The sequence below is a fragment of the Brachycentrus maculatus genome, unplaced genomic scaffold (assembly GCF_059751285.1).
Source record: "Brachycentrus maculatus isolate JH-2025_06_01 unplaced genomic scaffold, ASM5975128v1 h1tg000117l, whole genome shotgun sequence".
Lineage (NCBI taxonomy): Eukaryota > Metazoa > Arthropoda > Insecta > Trichoptera > Brachycentridae > Brachycentrus > Brachycentrus maculatus.
Genome location: NW_028280870.1, coordinates 2,194,848 through 2,220,135, shown reverse-complemented (window position 1 = coordinate 2,220,135; position 25,288 = coordinate 2,194,848). Strand labels below are relative to the sequence as shown.

Genomic DNA, 25,288 nt, shown 5'->3' with positions numbered 1-25,288 from the left:
GAGAACAAATTTTATTTGTTCGGATCGGATGGGATCCAGTATGTGAGGCGCCGATCAGGAGAGCGAATGAAGGAAAACTGCCTCTTGAGAACCGTGAAGCACCCTGCGGGTCAGATGATTTGGGGGTGCTTCTCATACCATGGATTGGGAGAGCTGGCTTTTGTAAAAGGAATGGTTAATTCGGAAGTCTACAAAACCATCCTGATCAATCATTTAACACCATCAATTGAAAAACATTTATCTGTGGCAGATGAAGTGATTTTTCAGGACGACAGCGCTCCATGCCACAGATCAAAAATGGTAAGCAGTATTTTTTTTATTGTAACCCTACATAATGCGAATAAGTTTACCACAAAGCTATTAACATTTTTTTTTCCTCATCAGATCAAACAATTTATGAACGAGAATGGCATTTCAACATTGGAATGGCCAGGTAACTCCCCAGATTTAAACCCTATTGAGAATCTGTGGCATATAATGGCGGTCAAAATTAACAACAGCAAGCCTTCCTCACCCAAACAACTCAACGATCTTCTGGAAAAAGTTTGGCACGAAGAGATGAACTCAATGCCCAACAGGATTGCTGAGGTGATTAAGAATAGAGGAGGGCCCACCAAATATTAAAATATTTTTAATCCTAGGCTTAATACTGTTAGAATTAAGACTGCTTTTTTCTTTTTTTTATGTTCGCACAGGTAATCAAATAAAATTATTTTTTGCACAATAACGAATTTTTGACTTTTTATCTGCTTTTACCTGTCTCCTGATCTGTGCTGATATTTCTCTAAAAAAAAACCATCCCACTGATTTGACCGATAAGAAATTATCCCCGTGAGAAATTGTAGAGCAACTTTTGTACATATCTTAAGTCTGTACAAAATAATTTAAGAAAAACTACACTTTTTTAAGTGTGGCCTTTTCACTGCTCGTTACTGTAACTGAAGAAGAAGCGGAATTAAATAAAGTCCATACTCGACAAACCGAGCGCTAATTTACTACTTAAAATAATTTTAGAATTCAATATTACATCGACTTCCGCAGAGATAATCGCGAATCCCGCGACAAAAATCAAAAATACAAAATTGTCTTTTAAATTTCAGTCAATAATGTTAAATTCTTAGGACTAATCAACAAGAGGTGATTATAATTAGTTGGGAAATGAAGTTAGCGTAGTTCCATACAGTCGAGGGAAAGTGAGCGACATGAAATAATGAACCTTCCCATACGTGATTATCCGGAGCGGAAAGTAAGTAAACGATATCACCGGAGTGACAGCAAGCTGAATACGGAGACACAACATCTCGACGGGCGCCGAGCTTGAGAAAGCCTCGGCTCGCCGCAAAGCCTACATATAATTTTGATCACACAAGCTAATTTTATATCCCATAAATACATTTGGTTATACACTTTTCTTAAAGAAAAAGGCTACGAGACAGGGTTGATTAAAAAATGCACAACATATATAGACGCGAGACATATTCTAACATTTAAGAATCCAGCAGTCGCTAGACTAAGGACCGAGAGAGGAATGGGGCTTACGGCGGGCGCGCGGAATGTGCGGTGCGGGGCGCGCCCGCCCGCCGACAGGAATGGAGTTTGGGGGGAACGAGACTTCTGCAAGGGGCACTGCTTACAGCGACACTCACGCACGCACACATTCACACACGACCCTATAATTAAATAAATAACATATACATAGGTAAATACACAGGCGTACGCGGCGCATACGGGCGCTCGCGCTTACGTTCCGCCGACACACGCCGACAGGTACCGATATAATATCTCAGACTTGACTCTATAGAATTTTTACCGCGACGAACTATTACATTAGATTACAATATTCGATTAATTAAAATCTATTATCACGATTGTATCCTTTTTAGAAAAATTACTATTAAAAGTATCTTAGAAAATCGATTCAATAAAATCTATCAACACTTAACATAAATAATAAAAGACTACGACTCCTTTAAGTAAAAGTTTCCGCTTAAAAAAATATACATTTCATTTTCAAAGGGGGACTGTAGAAAACGAGGGATTTAATTACCGTACAAATAAAGATTTCCATAAAACGAATTAAGTCTACCAGCGAGGATTGTACCGAGGGAATACGCGGGGACGGGAGCCGCGGGGCTCGCGACCGTCCCGCTCGACGAGTCTTCCTTCACACACACTGCTGCTGACGGGGGCCAGAAGTCTCTGCCAGGCAGGACCGGGACAGGGGGGACTACCTCTCCTACGTCTACTCCGACTGCCTCTCCGCTGCACTGCGCTCGCGACTCTCCCCACGACCCCACGACCCCCCAAAGAACAATTTAACTATAACATGACTAGAATAAACATTACCATTTGCTTAAGTAAAACTATATCCGTAAATTAAGTCAATCATTTAAATACTTTCACGGTGATGCCATAAAAATAACATAATACTCCCTTTGGATTGCGGTTCTTTCGGTTTTATGTTACAAATCTATACTTTTTGATTTGATTCGCGAAACAAAGACCCAGCTATTCCGGACTAGCGAGTGAGATTACGGGACCGGTAGACTCGTATGTCTAGCGATCGAGAAGATGATTTATACCGACAGTCACACGAGCGCAGCGGAGAAGCCACAATATACATAATAATAATAATATAAAGGTATAATAATATACAAGATTTGCTGTTTAGGAACAAACCCTCTCAATATATTAGCAGATCCGTCTTACTGAATCCTTCTTCATCCAAAATTAAAATCAGTACCTTTTCTATTACTCTGTCAACGTAAAATTTAGAGAAGATTAAACGATAATGCGAGACATATCCTGCAGTAATGGATGAAAAACAATTCACCGGCAGATCTACCTACTTTTTTAAAAAATATAAATATAATACATGGATAAATTCTATACATATGTATAATATATCAGTATATCCTCGCAGGCCAGTAACTGACTCTGCGAGGTAACATAAGAGAAAACTACAATATTGATTATACAAAATATCACCGATATAAAACAACAATAAGATAACTAGTCAGCGAACAATATGCATCATTTATTTACTATTTTGAAACCCAATGTATAACCCTGTTCATAAAGTCACTCTAATTTTCTACTACTCGCAGGAGCATACATCGCCCCATCCACCTACACATTACAAAAGTGAGTAATATATCGCTTATGTTCTGTTTACACAAGAGGTGTGTTACATCGACACGTTCAGCCAAATCTAAATTTAAAACCAAAATCACTAATGTCACTAAAATTTATCAAATTCAATTGATGACAGCGCTACTTTTAACATTTTTAGCTATTTAAGAATGCGTGTGTTCAAATTTTACCACTCGGGAGTTATTTTGATATCTTTCATATTTATTTTTCAAAAACTTATTCATCAGTCTTGTTTTGTTATTTACTACTTATTTGCAAAAAATAAAAATAAATTTAATTTGAACACTTTCTTGGATCTAGAATGGCATAAAAACAAAATTTATATTTATTAATAATATTACAAAACTTGACATTATTGCTGTTTCTGCAGATCTGACATTATCAGCTGTACGTGTCGATACGTTAATATAAAAAAATTATTTATATTATAAGGAGTGGCGATGTATGGTCCTGGTAAAAAGTACAGCAAAAGTCCCAATATCGAGTGAAAGCTGAGATCGTTATTTAACAGAATAGAGATCCAAAAATCATAATCGTACCGATGCAAATATTTTGGAAATGAACTTTTGCTGTAATTTCAAGTTAAAGATTGAAATTGATTAGTGGAAAAGGCGTTAACGTGTTCCAAAAATAAAGTGTATATTATAATATTATCCCTAAAATCTACAGCACATTGTCAGTAGCAATAATAAAAGAACCCAAAATGAGGCAATTACATACTCCTAAAGGAATTTGGAAATAAGCGACTATCACAACACAATGTTATACATAATATATAAAGAGCAGTATTACTAAAAAGACAGCGTGTACATTTTGTGCATTTTCAAAGTATTTTACAAATGAGTTCATTCCTACAAGTTACAAAGCTTCTAAGTCGTAGCGATCTACAATCACTACACAAAATAAAATCAATTCAAATCAGTTTGAGGAGTTCAGTTCAATTTACGTTTCAGCAAATGGATATACCTGCGCCCGATGAACGCACAAACGCACTAGTCAAAGTGATAGTGAGTTACTCTTTTTTTTTTAGATTTTTAAAATATTTTATTGTTTTTTTTTTTTTCAAGAAACATATTTTTTCTTCACAATATTTTGAGTGTGTCCAAATGAAGTCTACCAAGATGGAAATACGAAAGTATTAACAGGGCTTAAATTGTATACACGCTTCAATTGAAAACATCATTCGTACTTTTTGAGTATATTGTCGGCATCATATATGGTTTAAATTCGTAAGTAAGCAGAGATCTTTGTGAGATTCTTTCTGAATAATCTGAGACATTTTAGCTTTTTCTAGAGTGTTTTCACAACATACCATAATTTGAGTAATGTGGGTGACACAGTGTATAAAGTGATTGGCTTAAATCAGTCATTGACAAGATGTTAAACCCTGTAAATACCCAGAGTTACATATTCCCATCTCGATAGACTCCTTCTCTATTCTAACAATAAAAATCTTAATATTTTTTTTCTGTCAAAAGTTGCTTAATAATCGGAGAATAAACATGATAACTTTACTTTTTTGTTCTGAAAATATCAAACTTTCGATTTAATACGTTTGCACACTAAGAAATCCATACAAAATAATAACCCCATGAACGAGGTTTGGATACAAACATAGTTCGGATGCTAATAAGTTGTTCAATGAAAACTGGCATCCGTAAAAGAATATTTTAGTTTAAAAATATGCAAAAAAATCACAAGACCAAAATTATTTTTGCAAAAATTAAAAAATTCTCATCACTCCACTTGAAATTAAGGGGAATCGAAATGTAGAATTCTCATAAATATAATTTTACCATAAACTCTCACCATAAACTACTATATATTTGTAAATTTGGGTTGAGAAAAATTAGATTACCATACATAGTATTTCATTAACATACTACTTTTAAAAATTAATTTCAAAGTTCTTTATACTGTAAATATCAATAACTATGAAAAAAATATCACTTCAACAATAAATGTATAATTTGTTAGTATTATATATATGATAAAAGAAATATGTATGAAAATACCATGTTGCGACGCCCCTTAATCAAAACTTGATTTTACTCCCCACAGAATTATCTGTTTCATAAATCTTGTTTCTACCAAGTTACAAAAAAAAAGTAATTTTAAAAATTTATTAACCCTACACTGCACAACTTTCTGTAAATAACGGTTAAAAATACACACAACTGGATAATTAATAATGTACATAGTGTAAAATATGTACTAATAAAGTTCAAATATATTTTATTTGAAAAAGTAAATCTAAAATTATAATTTGGCATCTAAATATGTATTTATACTAGTTATAGTTGTAAAAAAAAGATAATTATGCATCTAAAGTTTTTTTTTTCTTCGGAAAATAGTAACATCTTTCTAAGTAAAAATTAAGGAACGTCTTTATGAGAAAATTTTGTACTAAACATTGTGTAATTACAATGGTTTTAAAAAAACAAGGTATTTAATATCTTATACTTAGTGGTTGCATACGGTACTCACAATATGCTATGATGAAAACAATTGATGGTGTTTATTTATGAAGAAAAAAAGACATAAGGCATATGCAGTATAGGGTTAGAAGTTACAACATCTTGCCTGTAAAAATCTCAATGTTCAAAACCATAAAAAGAAATCTCCCATTTTTTTAGTCCTGGGAAACAATGCAAGAGCAGAATCCTGTAATTGTAGCCGGCAAGATGTGAATATGCTGCGAGAAAATATCCCGATTGTCCAATATTCTTGTTCTAACTGAGGTGTCTGGCGTCGGAATGTCTTGCCACGGGATATCTTCAGCGCTGAAATAGTTCAACTCAAGATCAAAGGCCAATCAATACTGATGTTCCACTTGTCGGGGCACTGCCCACGGGGCTACATTGCAAATTTGTGCCCTATACCATGCCAGGCTTACACGAATTACCTGATTGTCGGCACAAATTCATGTAAACCACACTTGTATAAGCAAAATATGTAAGGTCAGCACCATATGCGCACTGCTGCCCCGCCTGAATGTAACTCTACACAATGAAACAATCATCAACAAGTGAAAAAAAAATACACTAAAACCTCGATATAATGGACCTGTATTTAACAAACTTCGGTAACAATGGACAAAAAATCTGGTCAAATGTAAAATTAAATTAGTTCCTATTAACACATTGTAGTCGGGTGCTTTGAACAATAGACTCTAGCCTATAGCGGATGTTTTTCTCGATTACCGCAAAAATATATTGCTTTCTTAAAATTGACACAATTTCAAAACCAAATAACATTTTCTATTGATATTTTCAAAGAAATCATTTTTGACATTTGATCATCAAAAATAAATTATAATCATAATTTTTAATTAAGTATTCCGTATTTTACAATTTTAAAAGCATGGTAAACTCTAAAAAATAGTCTTCCCCTCCGAGGTATCATTCCCTATACAATGCTAATATATTCAAATAATAAAATATTAAACAAACAGTAAACCAAACAGTGCGAGCGGTATGAAAAATAGTCCAATACGTGAAATGACTCAAACTAAACTGGAGATTGAGATCGCATAAAAACTCTGGGGACGCCTTTACAAGCGGCACACTAGCCAATCGGGACAAGGCATCTCAAATAACGTCGACCGACTGTCGCCTAGCACCCAAGTAGCAAATTACCCTTCAACGCGTTTTATTTTACGCTGATAACAAACCCGTATATTGCCGTTTCCCGCCGATAACCGACAGTCGACAAAAACGGCATTTGCCGTGTCCCGCAGTTGACCGACAGTCCGCGAAAAACGGCAAATGCGGTGTCCTGACGACAACGTGTTAATATGATATTATACATGCTTAAATTCAAGTGTCGCCACATGTAAATAATTTTTAGCGGCCATGATAATCACGTCATACGTCTCTAGCACTAGAATTTGAGACATATGCCGTCCCGCTAGTAGAGTGCACCTAGCCAAAGCAAAAACACTACCAAAAATTAAGCTATCAGTGGTAAGATCACATCTCGACGATCTAATAAAATTTATTGACTATTCGTCAGATAACAAAATTCAAGTGTTGGTAATTTTTTTAGTTGATTGAAAAAAAAACAGTAATGCTTTGGGATCGGGTGATGCAGACTATAGAAAAGTTCCTATAGAATAACTCACCGGTGGAGGTCTGGTTTAGATGCCATACGTGTCCCGCAGCCGCAAGCTGAGCTGCTGGGGGAACTGGTCGCTGAACCTCCTCCAGTTCTCCTCGCCCACCTGCACCATGAAGCTCTGCAGAATCTACGCAACAAAATCAGTCAGAATACAAGTAGTCACATCGGCAAAAAAAGGGAATATGACCTTTGAAAGTTCATTGTATTGTTTCCTTACATTCTTATCCATTTAAAAAATATGGCACTCACTCGCATTCTGATGCCGCAATACATAACAGGGAAAATGTCATCAAATGTGAAAAGAAGCTGAGGGAGGAAGTTTGGCAATTTAACCCTAGATCACTGAACACAATTTGGCTATTGGGGTAAAAATTAAAATGCAGAAGAAGAAAGTTAAGTGATCCAGAAAGGGTCACTAATAAGAGCACCTAGTCTCTATTCAAATATCAACCATGCTTAACTGTAACTTTTCAAAACATTTTAATAATTCACTCTATAAAATTCATGAGCACAATATACTATTTTCACCCAGGATGAATATCGGGTTTGACATACTCTACATTTAACAGGATTTTAAAGTTTCGTTTGTGTTTTTAAAAATGCAAAATAAACAGTTTTCAAAATTCTTCATTAAAATACAGCAATTTAGTAAGTTGGCAAAGTATTGCATATACACGGTGGTGGTGTTACAACCAGCGTATAAAAGTTTACAAAGATGACAGCTGAATAGTGTTAATTTGAAGTGAAGCGAGACCTCGGTATGGGTAGTACATAGATAGATACCTTGCTGAACATGTCGCGCAGGTCGTCCTTGAGGTGCACCCAGGAGGCCACGGCGTCGCAGAAGTACACGAAGTCGGGCACTACGCCCCCCGGGTTCACGGTGATCATCTGACACATCCCGCGGAAGGCCGAGTCCTTCTCCTCGTTGTCCCGGATGTTCCGCAGCGACATGCACCTGCAAGCCTCCAACATCAACCCGCGGACACGCTGACCTCCCCCGACCTGACCTGACCCCACTCTCTAGCTCTAGCGACTACAGATTGTTATCGAGCAGTTGGTTATCATCTGGCTCGGCGCGATGCCAAATGGTATTCGGATTCTGGAGGTGGATCGTGTTGTTAGTGGGAAGTGCTACGGTGGGTGTTTTCAACATATACAGAAAATAGAAATACAACTCAAATCTCAGGTTTCCACACAGAAAGCTTTAAAACAAGAACCAATATGAATAATGCCCAACTGAATGTTAAATAACAATCTGATATAAATGCAATATAATATAAAGGTAATAATTTATCTTAACAAAAATGCGTAAATCTAAGGAAAAGGAAAGTTTACTTCGATGATAATATATGGCGACAACGCGGAGCGCTCTCCCGCAGTGTCGAGTGTCGGGGGAGCGCTCCGCCCCGAGAGCCGACGGATCCGGGAAGCGAGGCGACTCGTCTCTCCGGGGGTCGGGTCTCGGTGCCGATGAATAAATACGACAAAAATAAATTAGCGATAAAATTATAATGTAAATATAAAAATATAAGGACTACAGACCACTGGCGGACAAACTGTTGCAACACGGGCGCCACGTCGTGGGGGCACACATAACCTAGCCGACCAATAGTTATCGCTACAAACCACGCCACAAACCAGCCAACAAACCGAGAACAAAAACAAATAAACAACCAAGTAAATCATATCAATATGTAATGAGTAACAAAAAGTGGAAGTGAGGCGGCGGGGGCGCGCCGGCGGAGCGGGACGGCGCCCCCGCCGCGCCGGCACGCGCACCGCGCCGCCCGGAGCTCCGGCTCGGGACGACGCGACCGCGCGCCGGAGATCGGTGCTCAGTATTATGTATGTACAAGTTAATAGCGAAAACATAATCGGATAACACAAAAATTACAGAAAATTAATTAGCACAATTATTCGTTTAACATGTCCAACTTATAATCCGCAATATATAAATATATATAAACCTGTAAATTAAATAATTGTAATTACGAAAATAAATAAATGAATGTGTTACGTAATGAGAGATTTGAAATGTAACCAAGGTACTGCCAAACAATAAACGGAAAGTGCTTCGGGTATTGGGACCACATCCACTGGGACAGGGGGACTATCACCTTCTACTCCACCTCCGCATTACTTCCCCGAGCTCACAGATAACTTCTTCACTATATGTACTAAAGCGTTCAAATATAGAAAAAGCTTGTTAATAATCAAATTACAAGCCATTCGAGAATTCTAAAAAATAAACCTTATACAGGGTGTCTCAAAACCGGCTTTCACTATTTTTTTTTATATACATTTCATTTGAATTTCAATCATCACAATTCATTTGAAGCAATTATATTGTGAAGATTTAAAAACCCCATACCGAGTCAAATGATGCCAACTCAAATCTCCCCGGTGCGAAATAACACCCTTAGGAAACTAGGTCTGCAATAACTGCATTGTTTAAATCGCAGTGTTATAGGTTGCGCCCTCTTATAAAGAAGATATGTATACCCATTCTTTTAAAATTCTGTACTAAGCCAAGTCCTTAAATTTACTACAGTGGGGCGAGAGGTGCGTGATAGCATTTTCCTATCATCCCTGAAAAATTTCCACCATTTCAGCAGGGAATTTTAAAAATTTCTAGCGTTCCTCGTTTCTAAAAATGATACTCAAAGGTTGCCGATGACAACTGTACAATTTCACTATTCCACACAAAAAATTATTTGGAATTCAATGTGTAAGACAGTTTTGAGACACTTACTAATTTACATTCAGCGATATAAAAATTAATTTTGTTTCTTTATTAACCTCTCAGTGAGTGAATTCCTGCAAACTAAACTTTATTTTTTATAAACTTTTCTCTCACAGATTAACCAAAAATTGACAAACACATATTATAAGTAAAATCTCAGCCAATAAAACTAATAGCGGGTTTGAGTCATCTTCAACCTTCAGTTATAGCAATAAAATGAGCAGGGAAAGATTTATCATCTGTAATTTTCTCAAAAACAGTTTGCGAGAAAGAGTTGTTTTCTTCGTTACAAATTGTGACTTTTTAACCGCGCTGAAAACGGAAGGAGAAGCACAGGTACACCGCAGAAAAACTTGTTTTGTAATTTATCACTGAGTAAACAGATTGTATTTTTGGGATATTGATAAATTTAGGCATTAAAATTACAATAAATAGGCACCTATCGTACGAACCTGTTAAAATTCAACAAGCTTTTTCTGTATTTTGAGTTTTTTTTCAGCTTAATTAATCTCCTTACCTCAAATAACTCTAGTAAATACATTAGTCCCTCAGTTTTTGCGGAGTTGTTATTTGCGGTTGTCCAAAATAACACAATGAAATAAAAGCATATTTGTTTAGTCCCGAGCCATCGAGTCGAAACAAATTGCTTGAATTTTTTTTTAACTTACAAAAATTAAAATTCGTGTTTAGATTGTAATTTTACTTTCTTATGTGCTCTAAAATTGTTATCGAAAACTGACCGGTTTTGTTTTAAGCCACCTAAAGATTTTGCTTTATACAGCAAAATGTCTTTAGAAAAAATCAGCACATGTTTTGTGGTTACATATTTACAAATAAATTTCACAAATTAAAACTGTTTTTATCAATTTAATTTAATTTATTTAAATGTTTTCATACAAATTTAGAATTTAATATCGAGATGAATTGGGCCCTTGACATCAAAGGACCCGCAGTCTTGAAACTGATGTCACTAGATTCTATCCGAATATTTCTAAAATTAATGCATTCTGTTTATTTTTGGTATAAAACTGGTTGAGAGATAAAGACTCAATATTGAACGACCTCATGATAAAAAATATAACCGCAAATTCCGAGAGACGTCTGTATCCACACTCTATCAAATGCTGTCCTATTTAAAATAAAGTAAAAGTAAACATCTGTTATAGTTAATGTCAATCGACAGATGGGGTGGGTAGTAAATGAAAAGAGGATGGCGGTGTCGTCGTACCTGTATTCTCCAGTAAAGTTTTGGGGGTGTTGGGGCGATTGATGATCTCGATGAGTTGGCTGAGGACCATAGGTATGTACGTGGTCATGTCGCCACCTGTAACATCAAAACATAAATAAAAAGGGCAGAATCAATACTTATATTTCATTCGCTAGAGAGTGTTTTACAACTGTCTACCATTTTTATATCTCGTACGCAGTGAATCAGATGACCAAAAAATTATATAATTATCACTAAAACTACAAATTTGGTATGTGAAAAATAAGAAGTAAAAACAATAGGTTTTTACAAAATAAGTATTTCTCTTTTTCCAGCCTACCAGCTCGACTGCCAAAATACACTGCCATCACAATCAGTATATCGACGGCTATGCTTTTAGTAAAGTATACCAGAGTCGATATTTTGATACTCAGCACTGAGAATTGAATTCGGGACCTCCGACATGTAGCCTAATGCTCTAACAACTTTACTTGGAAGGCAGAATAAAATTACTATTATTTAATTTAAATTAAGAAAAAAACACCCGTTTTATGTACGGTAAGTCAAAAACCATATTTCTAAACATCTCTTGTTAACCATTTCGGTATCCATTTGGGTAAAATAATAATAATCATAATTTTGGATAATTTATATAGCTCCATTTTCGTAAAATACTACCTCAAGGGCACTTATACAGATATGCACTATGATATGAAAATGATCTCTATGGGGTATCTCTTGTGAACCATTTAGAAGAACTTGTGGCTTACCCAGCTTGATGGAGATCTCCCCGATGGCCCAAGTGGCGTTGTTGCACACGGAGATGAACTCGGGGTTCAAGTTCTGTCCCAAGATGGGCAGGAAGTCGGCGATGTTGGGTTGGACGTGCTGGAAGCAGGCCTTTGTCAGGTCTCCCAGGAGGGCAAAGGACGACTGGCGGACCTGAAGTCATACGGATCACTCAACATGCGTAAAAAATATATAAAGTCTCGAGAGCAAGAGAGAAAGAATAACTAGTTAATTTCAATGGCATTTCAAATTACATCATAAAAATTTCGATATCTCGTGAAAAAACACTTTCCTCTCTGCCTTAAGCGCGTTTACGTGCTCTCCAATGCCGTGCTCGGCAGGCCGGCCATACAAAATGAGCGTATAAACATGCTCACGTTTGTGCCTGTTTCTAGCCCATATCAAACACTTATTTCAATTATTCAACAATAAAAATCAAAATAAAAAAATCTAGCCTTTGGATGCACTCTATGTTATATTATCCATAAAGTCATTAAAAAAATAAACTAAGTTTAAAGAGCTATTCATATAAATGGATAATGGAGGTGGAGATAGATCTGAAATAGATCGTATCATTTGGCCAAGTCGTATTGCATTGCATGTCATAAACAATTTTCTTCTTTTTATAAATAAGTATTGTAAAATGCGCCTCAGTCAGGGCATGTTAATGTAATTTGCAATTATGTGTGTGATGATATATAAATTAATACGGTTAAGTTGGTCACCTCCGGCATGGGGTCCTGCATGCACTGGTAGAGCAGCTGCATCAGGTTGGAGTGCAGCACGAGGTGGTCGATGTGGCCGTCCAGGCCCTCGGCCAGCCCGCTCAGCAGGTCCAGGGCCACGATCATGAAGTCCTTGTCGGGGGCCTCGAACTGCTCGGGGCTCTGGCTGTTGGCCTGCGCACACACACACTCCTACTTCCGTACAATCAGCTCCTCTTGGCACACGATACCGCAAACTAACACAACATCCACTAACGGATGGCCAAAAGTATCTATTTCCTTCCGCCTTCATTCCGTCACGCGGACTGCTTTAAGGCACAACCGTAGACAGGGAATAAACCACAGACAAAACACAGTAGGTTCCACAATATAACCTTTAAATTGCCGCAAATTATATTTGCAATGCTGTCTATACAAAATCTCATTTTACTAGCCAAGGTCAAGTGTTTTAGACGGTGTCGATATTAGAACACGCAGAGACACCTTTCGGAATAATTATGGAATACAGCACAATCGATTTATTGGGATAGTTGACAAAATATGTAACATCAAGGCCGACTTGTACAAATCACACTGTTTTTTGAGGCTTTTCTTTTTAGAGCGAACACAAACTACACAATCTTTTTTTGAAATTACATATCTAAAATTGATTTGTGCATTTTAGACTTTTTACAGATAAACCTCTTCAACCTCAACAATTTTTGCTGAAAAATTGCGGCATCCCGGACATGTTAATGCCTACCAGGCAGTTCAAATTGGCTGTTCTATTACAAATTTAATATACTGATAAAAAAAAGTGCCTACTGCATCCTGACAAGTTACTGCATAGATTGATACCCGGTTATACTCTCACACACTCATCTAAAGTTCAAAATAATTCAGCAAGTGCAACCGAACCGCGATTGATTCTAAGATTCCAAAAAAGCATCTAACTTTTAGCGCAGTATCTGTGGTAAAAACCCTTTGGATGACGTAGCTAATAATGACTTCACAAATGCATATGGCTGTCCAGCCGGTATTTTCAGAATTGCAATCTGGTGACCATGAATATAGTGAGAATTGCCAACCCGGCGACATTGCAGAGAAGACGCTTCACTTTAAGCCACCGTGATGAATTGCAAACAAAAATAATGAAAACACGCATTGGCATAACATATGACGGAGACAGACTGATTTCCGCCATTTTGATGCGCAATCAAAAACCGACAATGAACGGATCGCCGCATGGCTGATGGGAAACACTAAAGACAACACTAAAAGATAGAAATAAAACGAATCTTTTGCCATATGCATTCGTAAAAACATTTGCCCATAGGGGCAATCACAATGACTTCGCGTGACAAAATGAAAGCTAAGAAAATTAAACTAAGTTTCAACTTAGTTTAATGATATACGTTAAGAATGAAATAATTGAGAACTCGGAACTAATTTATCCAATTTAGTTTCTCCGTGAAAAAGAAAATTGTACTAATAACTTTTGGCCATCCGATATAATTCCTTATCAGTTCAAGATGCATTTTCAATTTGACTTCATAAAAAGTAAAAAATCATTTAATTTTAATGGCGTGAATTTTTCACCATCAAACACATTATTTTTTAAAATTATGTCCAATGATGTTACAGATACTCGATGACTAATCAATCCAATGGTTCCAAAGAGATATCTGATTTTACACAAGCAATTAACAAAATATACATTTTGTAAACTGTGGATAACAAAATCCTGACATGTGTCACAGAATTACAGATTATGTTATTGAGAATATAATATCGTGAAATAATTCTCAGTGTTAGTTGATTAGTCACAATTAATTGTATGTTAGTAATTTGTTATCGGTTATCAGTTAGTGAGGGTGAAGAAATGTTAGTGACAAATTGATTTGACGTCGGAATTATATGTTAGAATATTTGCAACAAACGACTCACAATGTGCTGGCTGAGGGTCTGCTCTATGAGCGAGACGCACCTTCTGAAGACCGGCTCGCAGTATGGCAGGAACCCGGCCTGCAGCGCAGTCGCCACGCTCGATAAGCACTGTCCAAAATACACCATTATTTGTAATACGGAGAGGACTTCTGAATACAATGAATGCAGGATTTAGAGGTCAATTATACAAGGACATACCATCGAGTAAAGATACAGTCCGATAACCATTGGTAGGTTAATATTCTAAGAAGAATACAAGTTTTATATAAAGTAAATAAATATACCTACTTTTTTTTTAAATACATTGACCCGTAGGTTAAAATTCTAAGAATACCAGTTTTAGATGTAAATAAATATATTTATTTTTAAAAAATACAAAACTGAACCAAATCAAAAAAATATTAAAGTTTATTGCATTGTAAATAATCTGTCATTGACATTTTTTTTATTGTTTTATTTCCGCGAGTCAACAGTATATTTTCGGCATTAAAAAAGATGTTTTTTCGGCATCAGTTATTGAATGTGCGTAGTGGAAAGTTTTAAATTTTTCAAAGGGTGTGGATACTTCTGAAAATGAAGGTACAGGCAGCGGCTCTGAAAAGATGAGCCAACTAACGCCTTATTTATAGACTGGTTAGATATCTAAATAAATAGAATTACCTCCAGCAGGGGAAAGAGGTCCTTGTCCTCGTCCTTGAGCACGTTCCACTTCTGGATGAGCGGCGGCATGAGCAGCTCGATGAACTCGGGCTTGTTGAGGTGGTGGCCCACCGAGTCGGCCAGCGTGCCGATGGCGTCGTACAGGATCAGCAGGTTCTTGTGCTGGTACTTGGAGAAGGCGAACACCAGCGTCTCCAGGATGTAGCTCAGGTACGGCACCAGCTCGGTGCAGGCCTCCTCCTCCAGCGTGGCGAAGGCGGAGCACGCCGCCTCCTGCACGCGCTTGTTGCCGTCCAGGATGCGCTTGAGCAGCTCCGTGAGCAGCGGGCGCAGGAAGGCGTCGGGAGGCTGCAGAACCACCCAGTGCGAGTAGCGGGACAGCGTCCAGCAGGTGATAGCGCGCACCAGGGCCTTGCTGTCCGACAGGCGCCCCACCAGGTAGGGCACCAGCTCCTCCAGGTGCGGCGTCATGCCCGCCACGCAGCCCTCCGCCACCGCGCCCAGCACCAGGATGGCGCTCTCCTGCCACACACACACCAATGGTCATTACCCGCTGACAAATCGCCACCAGATGTCTTCAGTTCCTTCTATACTTTAATTACATACATTGACCGATGAAGTTTCCATATTAATATTAAAACCAGGTTTTCTGTCGGCTGCCAGCTCCCTTGCATACTCCCAAAACTGATGCCTTGTAAAAGAGGCAAGCTTGATTAAGGTTCTCAGGAGGCCTGCGGAGTACATGGCCTAGCCAACTGAATCGCATTTTCTTGACGACAGTTGTGACCAAGATTTGCTGTGTCCTATGCCTTATCTCTTCATTCCTCACAAAGTCAAACCACCACACGCATAAAATTCTCCAGACACCTATTCTCAAAGCTAAGTACACGGCTGCTCTGGGTCCTTAAAGGTGCCATGTTTCACAACTGTATAAGAGAACAGTACAAGCAACTATTTTTCACTGATTTATGATATGAATAATATTTTAGAATTTACCAATAAAATGTAAAATTTTAACATTCCCTCTAATGCAAAAATTATTTCCTTTCGTACTGTTCATATATTTACTAATGTTCCTGTAGAACAGGAAATATATTACTTTGACTGTAAGAAAAAATGGCCAACATTGTAATTCTGCAATATTTCAAGTACTTTTTGGCGACTGCAACTTTTACTGTGTAAAGACAATTACCATGTGCTATATATTGGCTGTCGCTATCTTGAATAAAAGTGCAAATATTTACATCCCGGTGAGATTCCAGTAATCATCTTAAAATATTTATGACGCCCGAGTGCTTTGTACACGCAAATGATAAATTTGTAGGTCGGTGACATTATCATATTGTGTATATTGGTTCGGTCTTATCTTCATTAGGAATGGTTTGTTTATTAAACGGTCCACGAGTGTTCTCCCAGTAATTTTACCTTTATAATCCACTCTTCGTGGAACAGGGTGTCTTGCAGTATGGGGAAGAGGATGGGAAGCAGGTCGTCCCGGAACACGTTGGCCAATACGTCCAGGGCTGCAGCGGAACACTTCCTCAGGTTCCAGTCGGTCAAGGGGCCGTCGTCCTCTAAACCGCCATCAGAATCCGAATCCGACTCTTCAACATCTCCACCTGCATAAAGAAGAAAATTTCATTAGAGATAAAAAAAATATATTTTTTGTTGCGCCACAACTGCAAAAAAATTATTTCTGCATAAATGATTTTACAGTAAAACTCAAATTATTTGAACTTTGACTATCCAAATCGCTTTCAGAATATCAGGAAAAAAATTAAGATGGAAATGTATTGCGATTCGCAATGGTTGTCTAGACGTGATACCATTATAATTATGAAATGATGACAGTCAAACAGCTCACTTTGAGCAAGCGATGACATTCATTTACAGTATGGTACGTACGTACTATACAGCAGTTGAAACTAAAATTAATTTTTTATTTAATAGATTAGCTCTTTTTACCTTTTGAAATAAAAAAAAATAGTTTATTCTCGCATTTTCAACATGCACACAGTAATTAATTAGAATAGACCCTTTTTGGGAAAAAATCCGTTCAAATTTTTGATTATCCGAATGGGGCCAGTCCCAATTGATTAGAATAGTTGGGAGTTCAACTATACATGACAGGATTTGAAAGAGTAAAATTCTCATTGGTGGATGATGCGCATAGTTTGTGGTCAGCTTAGTTTCCCGTTGGATAAGTTTTATTTGCAACAAAGAGGTTATTGCAGAAATGCTGATAGCTCGGGGTAAGGTGCGTTACCTCCGGGCGCCTTGTTGTGCTTGGGGCGGTAGAAGCGCGGGCGGATGTCCTGGTCGCGGTCGGGCACGGTGTCGTCGTCGTCGTCCACGCCGCCCTTGAGAAGGATGATGTCGATCTCCGAGTAGCGCATGCCGCGCACCAGCACGGGCAGCAGGCGGTCCAGGTGCGGCTGCAGCGCCTCGCGGCACACGGCCTGCTCGCCCAGGGACAGCCACCACTCGCACGCCTCCAGCGCCACGCCGTCGTCCCCGTCCTGCGTCCGCACCAGCATGTACTGCGCAAACACACCGCCCAATTGCGCATTACCAAACCTGCTCTACTCAACCGTACGTGGTCGTCAATCGTGGGTACGATGGTGAATGTATACCCAGACTTCCATATTCTCTCTCATCTATGTTTTAGATGCCAAAATGTCAGCCTCCACAGGCCTGTAAGATCTAGGTAGACTTCCATATATTTCTTATGTTGAGATATGAACTACTTAAACTGCTTTATTTATACTGGCATTCACGCAAACCAAACAGTTTAATCCAGCAACTGCCATAAACCTCAGTTCCCGCAGTTGCCACTCAAGTGCAAACGTGTAGTTCTCAAATAGTTGAGAAGAAAAGCAACATATCACATATTGACTTCTTAACCTCCAATTTTAAATAACTAGACTTGACTAATGAACTTAACACATAGTTATCAGGTGATTTTTTCATCAATCCCAACCCTCTGGCAGTCTGCCGCCCGATTCTCAGTATACTAATCACAAGTAATCGCAAACCCAACTCCATCTGTACAATGTTTTTTGGCATCTCTTGCGCTTTACCAATAGAATGCTTATAAGCGTCTCCCACACTCTAACAACACTATGAAAAAGACGCTTTTAAGCGTTTTCCGCAAACATTGTGATAATTTTGGCATCTCTTGCGCTTTACCAATAGAATGCTTATAAGCGTCTCCCACACTCTAACAACACTATGAAAAAGACGCTTTTAAGCGTTTTCCGCAAACATTGTGATAATTTTGGCATCTCTTGCGCTTTACCAATAGAATGCTTATAAGCGTCTCCCACACTCTAACAACACTATGAAAAAGACGCTTTTAAGCGTTTTCCGCAAACATTGTGATAATTTTGGCATCTCTTGCGCTTTACCAATAGAATGCTTATAAGCGTCTCCCACACTCTAACAACACTATGAAAAAGACGCTTTTAAGCGTTTTCCGCAAACATTGTGATAATTTTGGCATCTCTTGCGCTTTACCAATAGAATGCTTATAAGCGTCTCCCACACTCTAACAACACTATGAAAAAGACGCTTTTAAGCGTTTTCCGCAAACATTGTGATAATTTTGGCATCTCTTGCGCTTTACCAATAGAATGCTTATAAGCGTCTCCCACACTCTAACAACACTATGAAAAAGACGCTTTTAAGCGTTTTCCGCAAACATTGTGATAATTTTGGCATCTCTTGCGCTTTACCAATAGAATGCTTATAAGCGTCTCCCACACTCTAACAACACTATGAAAAAGACGCTTTTAAGCGTTTTCCGCAAACATTGTGATAATTTTGGCATCTCTTGCGCTTTACCAATAGAATGCTTATAAGCGTCTCCCACACTCTAACAACACTATGAAAAAGACGCTTTTAAGCGTTTTCCGCAAACATTGTGATAATTTTGGCATCTCTTGCGCTTTACCAATAGAATGCTTATAAGCGTCTCCCACACTCTAACAACACTATGAAAAAGACGCTTTTAAGCGTTTTCCGCAAACATTGTGATAATTTTGGCATCTCTTGCGCTTTACCAATAGAATGCTTATAAGCGTCTCCCACACTCTAACAACACTATGAAAAAGACGCTTTTAAGCGTTTTCCGCAAACATTGTGATAATTTTGGCATCTCTTGCGCTTTACCAATAGAATGCTTATAAGCGTCTCCCACACTCTAACAACACTATGAAAAAGACGCTTTTAAGCGTTTTCCGCAAACATTGTGATAATTTTGGCATCTCTTGCGCTTTACCAATAGAATGCTTATAAGCGTCTCCCACACTCTAACAACACTATGAAAAAGACGCTTTTAAGCGTTTTCCGCAAACATTGTGATAATTTTGTAACTTCACTGTTTAACCGCTCCGTATAATTTAATATTTTTCATTCCTTTTTTTAATTTTGAAAAGAACAAAAAAAGCTGATTTGGCTCCATTCGTGAGAAATGTTAAATACAGTTGCAGATTCAAAAATTCTGAGATAGGAACCAGACCAATCTACCGAGGTTATTCAAAATAGTAATTAAGAAATCAAATATATCAACTTAATCAAATAATTCATCAATTTTATCTACGACGAAAGGTTGAGAAATATTTTCTCTGATTATTTTCATAATTAGATTAGCAAGAAAAATTACACACGCTGCTGTAAATTACTTTGGGTTTAGTAGCGAGGTTTTTAGTGTGTGAAACATGTTTCCATGTTATATACAGTAATTAGCGTAGAGGTGAAACCTCTGAACTAGAATTGCCACCATGTGTAGCATAAACATCGTGTTATTTTCAAACAAATTTGCAATTCCAAAATTTCCAACATCAACAAGAAACAAGAGTATGCAAATATTATTTTGTAATCAAAATAATGATTATAATATATCACACCGATAGACTTTAGACCCGTGACAATTAAAAATCAAAACTTTTTAACGAGATTTCAATGAAATGTGTTATTTTCACATTATTCATAAAAACAAATTCGTGTATGCAATATTTACAATGACAAAGGAAAAATTATACATGTTTTAATACAATAATTTATCTAAAAAAATAAAAATAAAAAGTTCTGCGATAAATGTGTTATCGGTGACATTGTTTGTGAAGTTTTTAAACATTCAATTTATTTAAGACTTTCCAACAACGAATGCTAAAAACAATGTACTTTTTTTAACTGTCAATTTTGTGAAAATCTAGTAAATTCTTCTTGTTTGTGTCGTCAGATCCCCCTGACGTCCACCATCACTTGAGAGTACTTAATTTTCCTTGTTTTGGACAGCTCTAAACAGCGCATCGACGGTCCCAATACTCGTCCTATCTCGTATATTCCGTTAAGTTGAAAATAAAAGTTCCGAGCATTCTAAAAGGATATTAACACTAACTATGTAGATTAGTATCAGAGTGGTAGAGTTAAGTTACCTCGATGATATTCGACATGTGCGGCATGAGTCGATCGAGTCTGACTTCCAGCAGCATGACGAGAGCGTGGCAGACATTTTTCCTCACGTAAACATCATCATCCATGGACAATCGGAACAGGTTCTGAAAATGATAAATTAAATTAAATTCTAACCTTTTCCCACCTTTAAAATGCTGTAAGAAAAAAAGTAATGACTTTAAAAAAATTACAAAAACAAATCTAAAAAATAAGCACATTTTGAGTGTGTCCAAATCCTTCACAAATCTGGGTTTCTCCACTTAGGAGACTCTTTGTTCCGATGCCACCGACCATATTGCAGTTTTAGGTATTCCACATAATATTGATATCAAGCTTGTTGCATAATTACATAACATTATTTAATATTATTGATTTGATTGACAAACATTTAATTAAAAGATCTCTTCCATTTTGTTTACATTGAATTGATTAATATTTGTAACCAATCAAGATTGGATCAAACAAAATGCATATTTGATATTTTGAGGGATACAGATAGTCAGTCTTCAATTCAGAGCACTCAATCTTATCGATGCATTTTTATCTTGATCGTTAATTACATTATGGTACGGTGATCATTTCTGCGTCCCTGATATATCAGCCTAGGGATATTAAATAAATATTAATATAAAAATCATTAATATTTCATTTTATTCCCCTGGGAATCGAACCCGGGACCTCCAAATCTCGCTAGCCACTACACTGTGGAGGCGGACTGAAATATTATACGCATTAATTTAATAGGACAGAATAGTATGGTCGCAAGCCCTGTAAATACCCAGACTTCCTCTATGTCGAGATGTCAAAATGTATAGATGAATGTTTGAGTATTACCTCGATAAAGGGGTCCACGTGCACCATGAGTGCCTGCGTCTTGCTGACGATGAATGGGTTGACACAGGCGATGGCGTGAGAGCGGATCTTGGGGCTGGAGTGCTGCAAGAACTGCAGGAACTTGGGAATCAGCACGTTCACGGGGCGCTGGAGGGCGTCGCTGTCCAACAGATCAGTAGAATCCTCGCAGATTTTCTGCAGCGCGCTGAACGCCCCCTGTACACAATCATACAAAACGTTCATGTTTATTATTTATTGATTCGGCATTAACTTTGTGGAATGATATGTTGATTATTATTTTTAAATTAAGCGCTTGTATTTTTTTTATTATCACTTAGTTTTATTTCAAACTAGTTGTTTTCGAAACTAGTCGTGTGTAATGAAGTAAAACTCAATAAGTAGTATTATACAAGTGTTTGATATTTTTTAAGTAAACATTTATTTTGTTTGCAGGGGTAGGTTCGTCAACACCCCTAGCCTAACAGTGGCGGTAGAAATATATACAACTCAATTTTTCTTCTACCACAAGTACAATTAGCTTACAGATACCAATCTTTATCTAGAAAGCATGCTGCATTGTTTTTCCTGTGTATTCATGAATTTTCATATTACTAAGTTATTTTTACATTTTTTATTGCTTCTATTTTGTATTTTTGAACTGGACAACTTTTAAATTATGTAAACTCTTTTTATTAATTAATAGATATTTTTAGTTCTACTTTAGTGAAAAAAAAACCGAGCATTAAGTGGTAAACACTTGGCCGACATATATAATGGTTTATTGATGAACCGACAGTAATGCTTCCCTATCTTAATGTAGGTCTGTGCCGGAACAAATTTGCTCCTCTCTCTGCTACAAGCATTCATCCACACTCTGGCAGATTTATCTTTCTAACACCCCATAGGTTATCATTTTGCCGTTTCATATTTTGTCTATAAATGAAAAAACTTTACATTTCAGGTGCCATTTCGCTCCCATATGTTTAATTTGAACTTTGATTTACAAAAGTCAAATTTAAAAATGATTTATGTCCCAGATGACGACAATATCTGTCAGCGAAAACACTAATTAAGCGGTACTTGCACATATTATCATGTTTTTAATTGGAACACTTATCAAGAAATGCAACATCGTTACATTTATATTACTATTATTGTTTTATTTCGCAATCCTTTATTCTTTGATGATGGCTGCATTTTATTTCTAGGAATCTAATTCTATTCATATGAATTTGATGACATTATATTACTGCAAAAAAAATTACATGAAAAAATACAATAAACATGACTAATCAATAATGCATATGATGAAATGATCGTAAGCATTTTATTTATGGTGCAATCCGTGTGTAGAGGTACCTGCGAGTGAATAGTAAGAAGGGAGTAGAAATTATTTGAATTAATTTAAATTGCTAACAACAATGGTGTGGGTTCCATACAAGCACATAAACAATGCCTACCCTACCTTACTCCAAAAAAAATAAGATTAAAATGTACCAAACTACCGAAGGATCACAGATTTCAATAATATGTAGAAAAAGCATTGTTTTTTGTAAGTCGTAAAAAAAACGGGTTAATTTTTGTATAATATTTGTAGAGCGCCATTTTCATAAAATACTACCTCTTTTATTAATAAGTAAATAACTAACTAACCATCACGCCGCTTCGATAGGCAGACAGAATAAAACGCCACACCACTCTGTCTTTGCAAACATTCTTCGCCTCTTCCACGTTCATGCATCTCTTCATACATACCCGGCGATTGTTTCGACTCCTAACCGTCAGGTCAGCGGTCACGCTTAAGTAATAAATACGTATTACGTTAATAAGTAGGTACTAAGAAGATATGACAAATGTCGGCCATATTGACTATTTTACAGCATCATTTACTTAATAAAAAAAAAAATATGGAAAGCTGTAATAATAAAAGCAATGGTGTTAAACCAAATTTTCAAAACCACGCCTTTTCTTCGTTATTATTCAGGAACAAAGCATTCATTATTCAATTTTGAATACTTGAATGGTAATATTTAAAAGCGCCATTTTCATTAAATACTACCTATTTTATTAATAAGCATGTATTATGTTAATAAGTAATACTAACTAAATATTATGCATGTCAGCCATATTGGATATTTCACATAATCATTATTTAGTAAAAAAGATAAGGAAAGCTGCAATAATAAAAGAAACGTATGTTAAACAAGATTTTCAAAAACCACGCCTTTTCTTGGTTATCATTCAGCAACAAAACATGTTTTATTTGATTTCGGATACTTGAATAAAGTGATTAAAAACTCTGTGCATGCCCCTGATCAACGGTGTGTATTTTGTAAAAATAAAAACAAAAAACAACATTTACTTAATTTGATAAAAGTATGGATGTTACACAAATGTGTATGCAACCCAAGGTCTCTAGCCATTACTACTAGTAGTAGTCGACTACTCAGCTGAAATGAAGGTGAATATGAAGGTCTTACCTCGCAGACATTGTAGTCTTGCGAATCCAGCATTTGGCAAAGGGCAGGCAGCAGCTCAGGCCACCCTTGTAGGTCCCCCTTGGAGGCGATGGTGGTGATGAGGATGCCGACAGTGGCGCGAATGAGGGGAGAAGGATCCCCCACCGCGGACAGACATTCCCTCTTTATGAACTCGGACACCTCCGGCAAGAACCTATTGTAGTGCGCGGTCACGTTGTTCTTCAGGATCAACCCGCTCAAAGATCGGGTCGGCTCATCTTCGGTCAGAAGCTTCGTCAGTACAAAAATCAAGTAGTTGTTGAAGTCCGGAAACTTGTTTAATTCCTCCAGTTTCTGAACATGTTGTTAAGGAAAGTACAATGACAGTTAAAATGCCGTGTTCGAAAAATCGATTTTTATCGGTTTCCAGAACACCGCATTTGCGTGAACAATAACAACGATCTAGACAAAAATAATACAAAACAAATATAAATTAGCATACATCCGAACGAAATAAGTGTTAGTTTCGTGCGAAACAAAGCTGAAATACGTTAAAAATACAAATTTTATGAAAATGCCGTAGCACACTCGTGAAAGGATACAACTTGGACATCTCTCTGTATCGCCGTTTCGGATGATTGGGATTCTTTAAGAAGTGTTAGTATTTGCCTCAAACCCTCGGGCTGCGGCTCCCACTCCATTTTCATAGTTATTTTCCACAATGATTGTATTTATACGATTCACGGCTCCACACTGAAACACCATGCCAAAATCTACGAAGGCTGGATTTAGTATGACCATTACAGAATAATCAAGTAGGTACCTATTAAATTATTTAATAATATAAGTTCATACAAACGGGGTAAGAAGTTTCATAATTTAGGTTTGAAGTACACTAGTCAAAATAAAAAATGAAAACACAAAATGTACCTGCATTCATAAATTAGCTAGTTCATTTACTTCCACTAAAAAAAAAATTTCTTTTTATTTGAGGGAAAAAATATCAGGAAATGTAATACAACATTTGGGTCCTTATTTATTATATTTCTTTTCGAATTTACCTGCAATATCTACCTTGTTTTACAGTGTTTCTTTTTATCTCAATGTCCACTTTAATAGTTTCGATTTCTTATTTATTTATGTGACTTGTATATTTTCTTAATGTATCTCCCTAAATTTTATATTTATATTTATATATGCATATAAATATAAA

The 25,288-nt window shown here is 37.0% G+C and overlaps 1 protein-coding gene across 2 annotated transcripts; it reads right to left on the bottom strand.

Annotated features, from left to right (window-relative positions):
* Positions 1-4,195: 4,195 nt before the first annotated feature.
* Positions 4,196-24,870, bottom strand: Tnpo (transportin 1). Of its 2 annotated transcripts, none has more exons than XM_088259520.1 (15): positions 24,678-24,870; positions 24,097-24,429; positions 21,617-21,832; positions 20,764-20,886; positions 17,592-17,865; positions 16,751-16,944; positions 15,326-15,847; positions 14,666-14,773; positions 12,740-12,931; positions 11,996-12,167; positions 11,247-11,342; positions 8,818-8,893; positions 8,056-8,230; positions 7,277-7,399; positions 4,196-5,936 (listed from the first exon to the last, which is right to left on the bottom strand). In XM_088259520.1, exons 1-14 carry the CDS (start codon positions 24,780-24,782, stop codon positions 7,292-7,294), a joined length of 2,694 nt encoding a protein of 897 aa, XP_088115646.1. In that variant the 5' UTR covers positions 24,783-24,870; the 3' UTR covers positions 4,196-5,936; positions 7,277-7,291. The 2 variants fall into 2 exon arrangements, with proteins under 2 accessions (XP_088115646.1, XP_088115647.1); XM_088259521.1 differs by having other exon boundaries at positions 12,740-12,913.
* Positions 24,871-25,288: the final 418 nt, after the last annotated feature.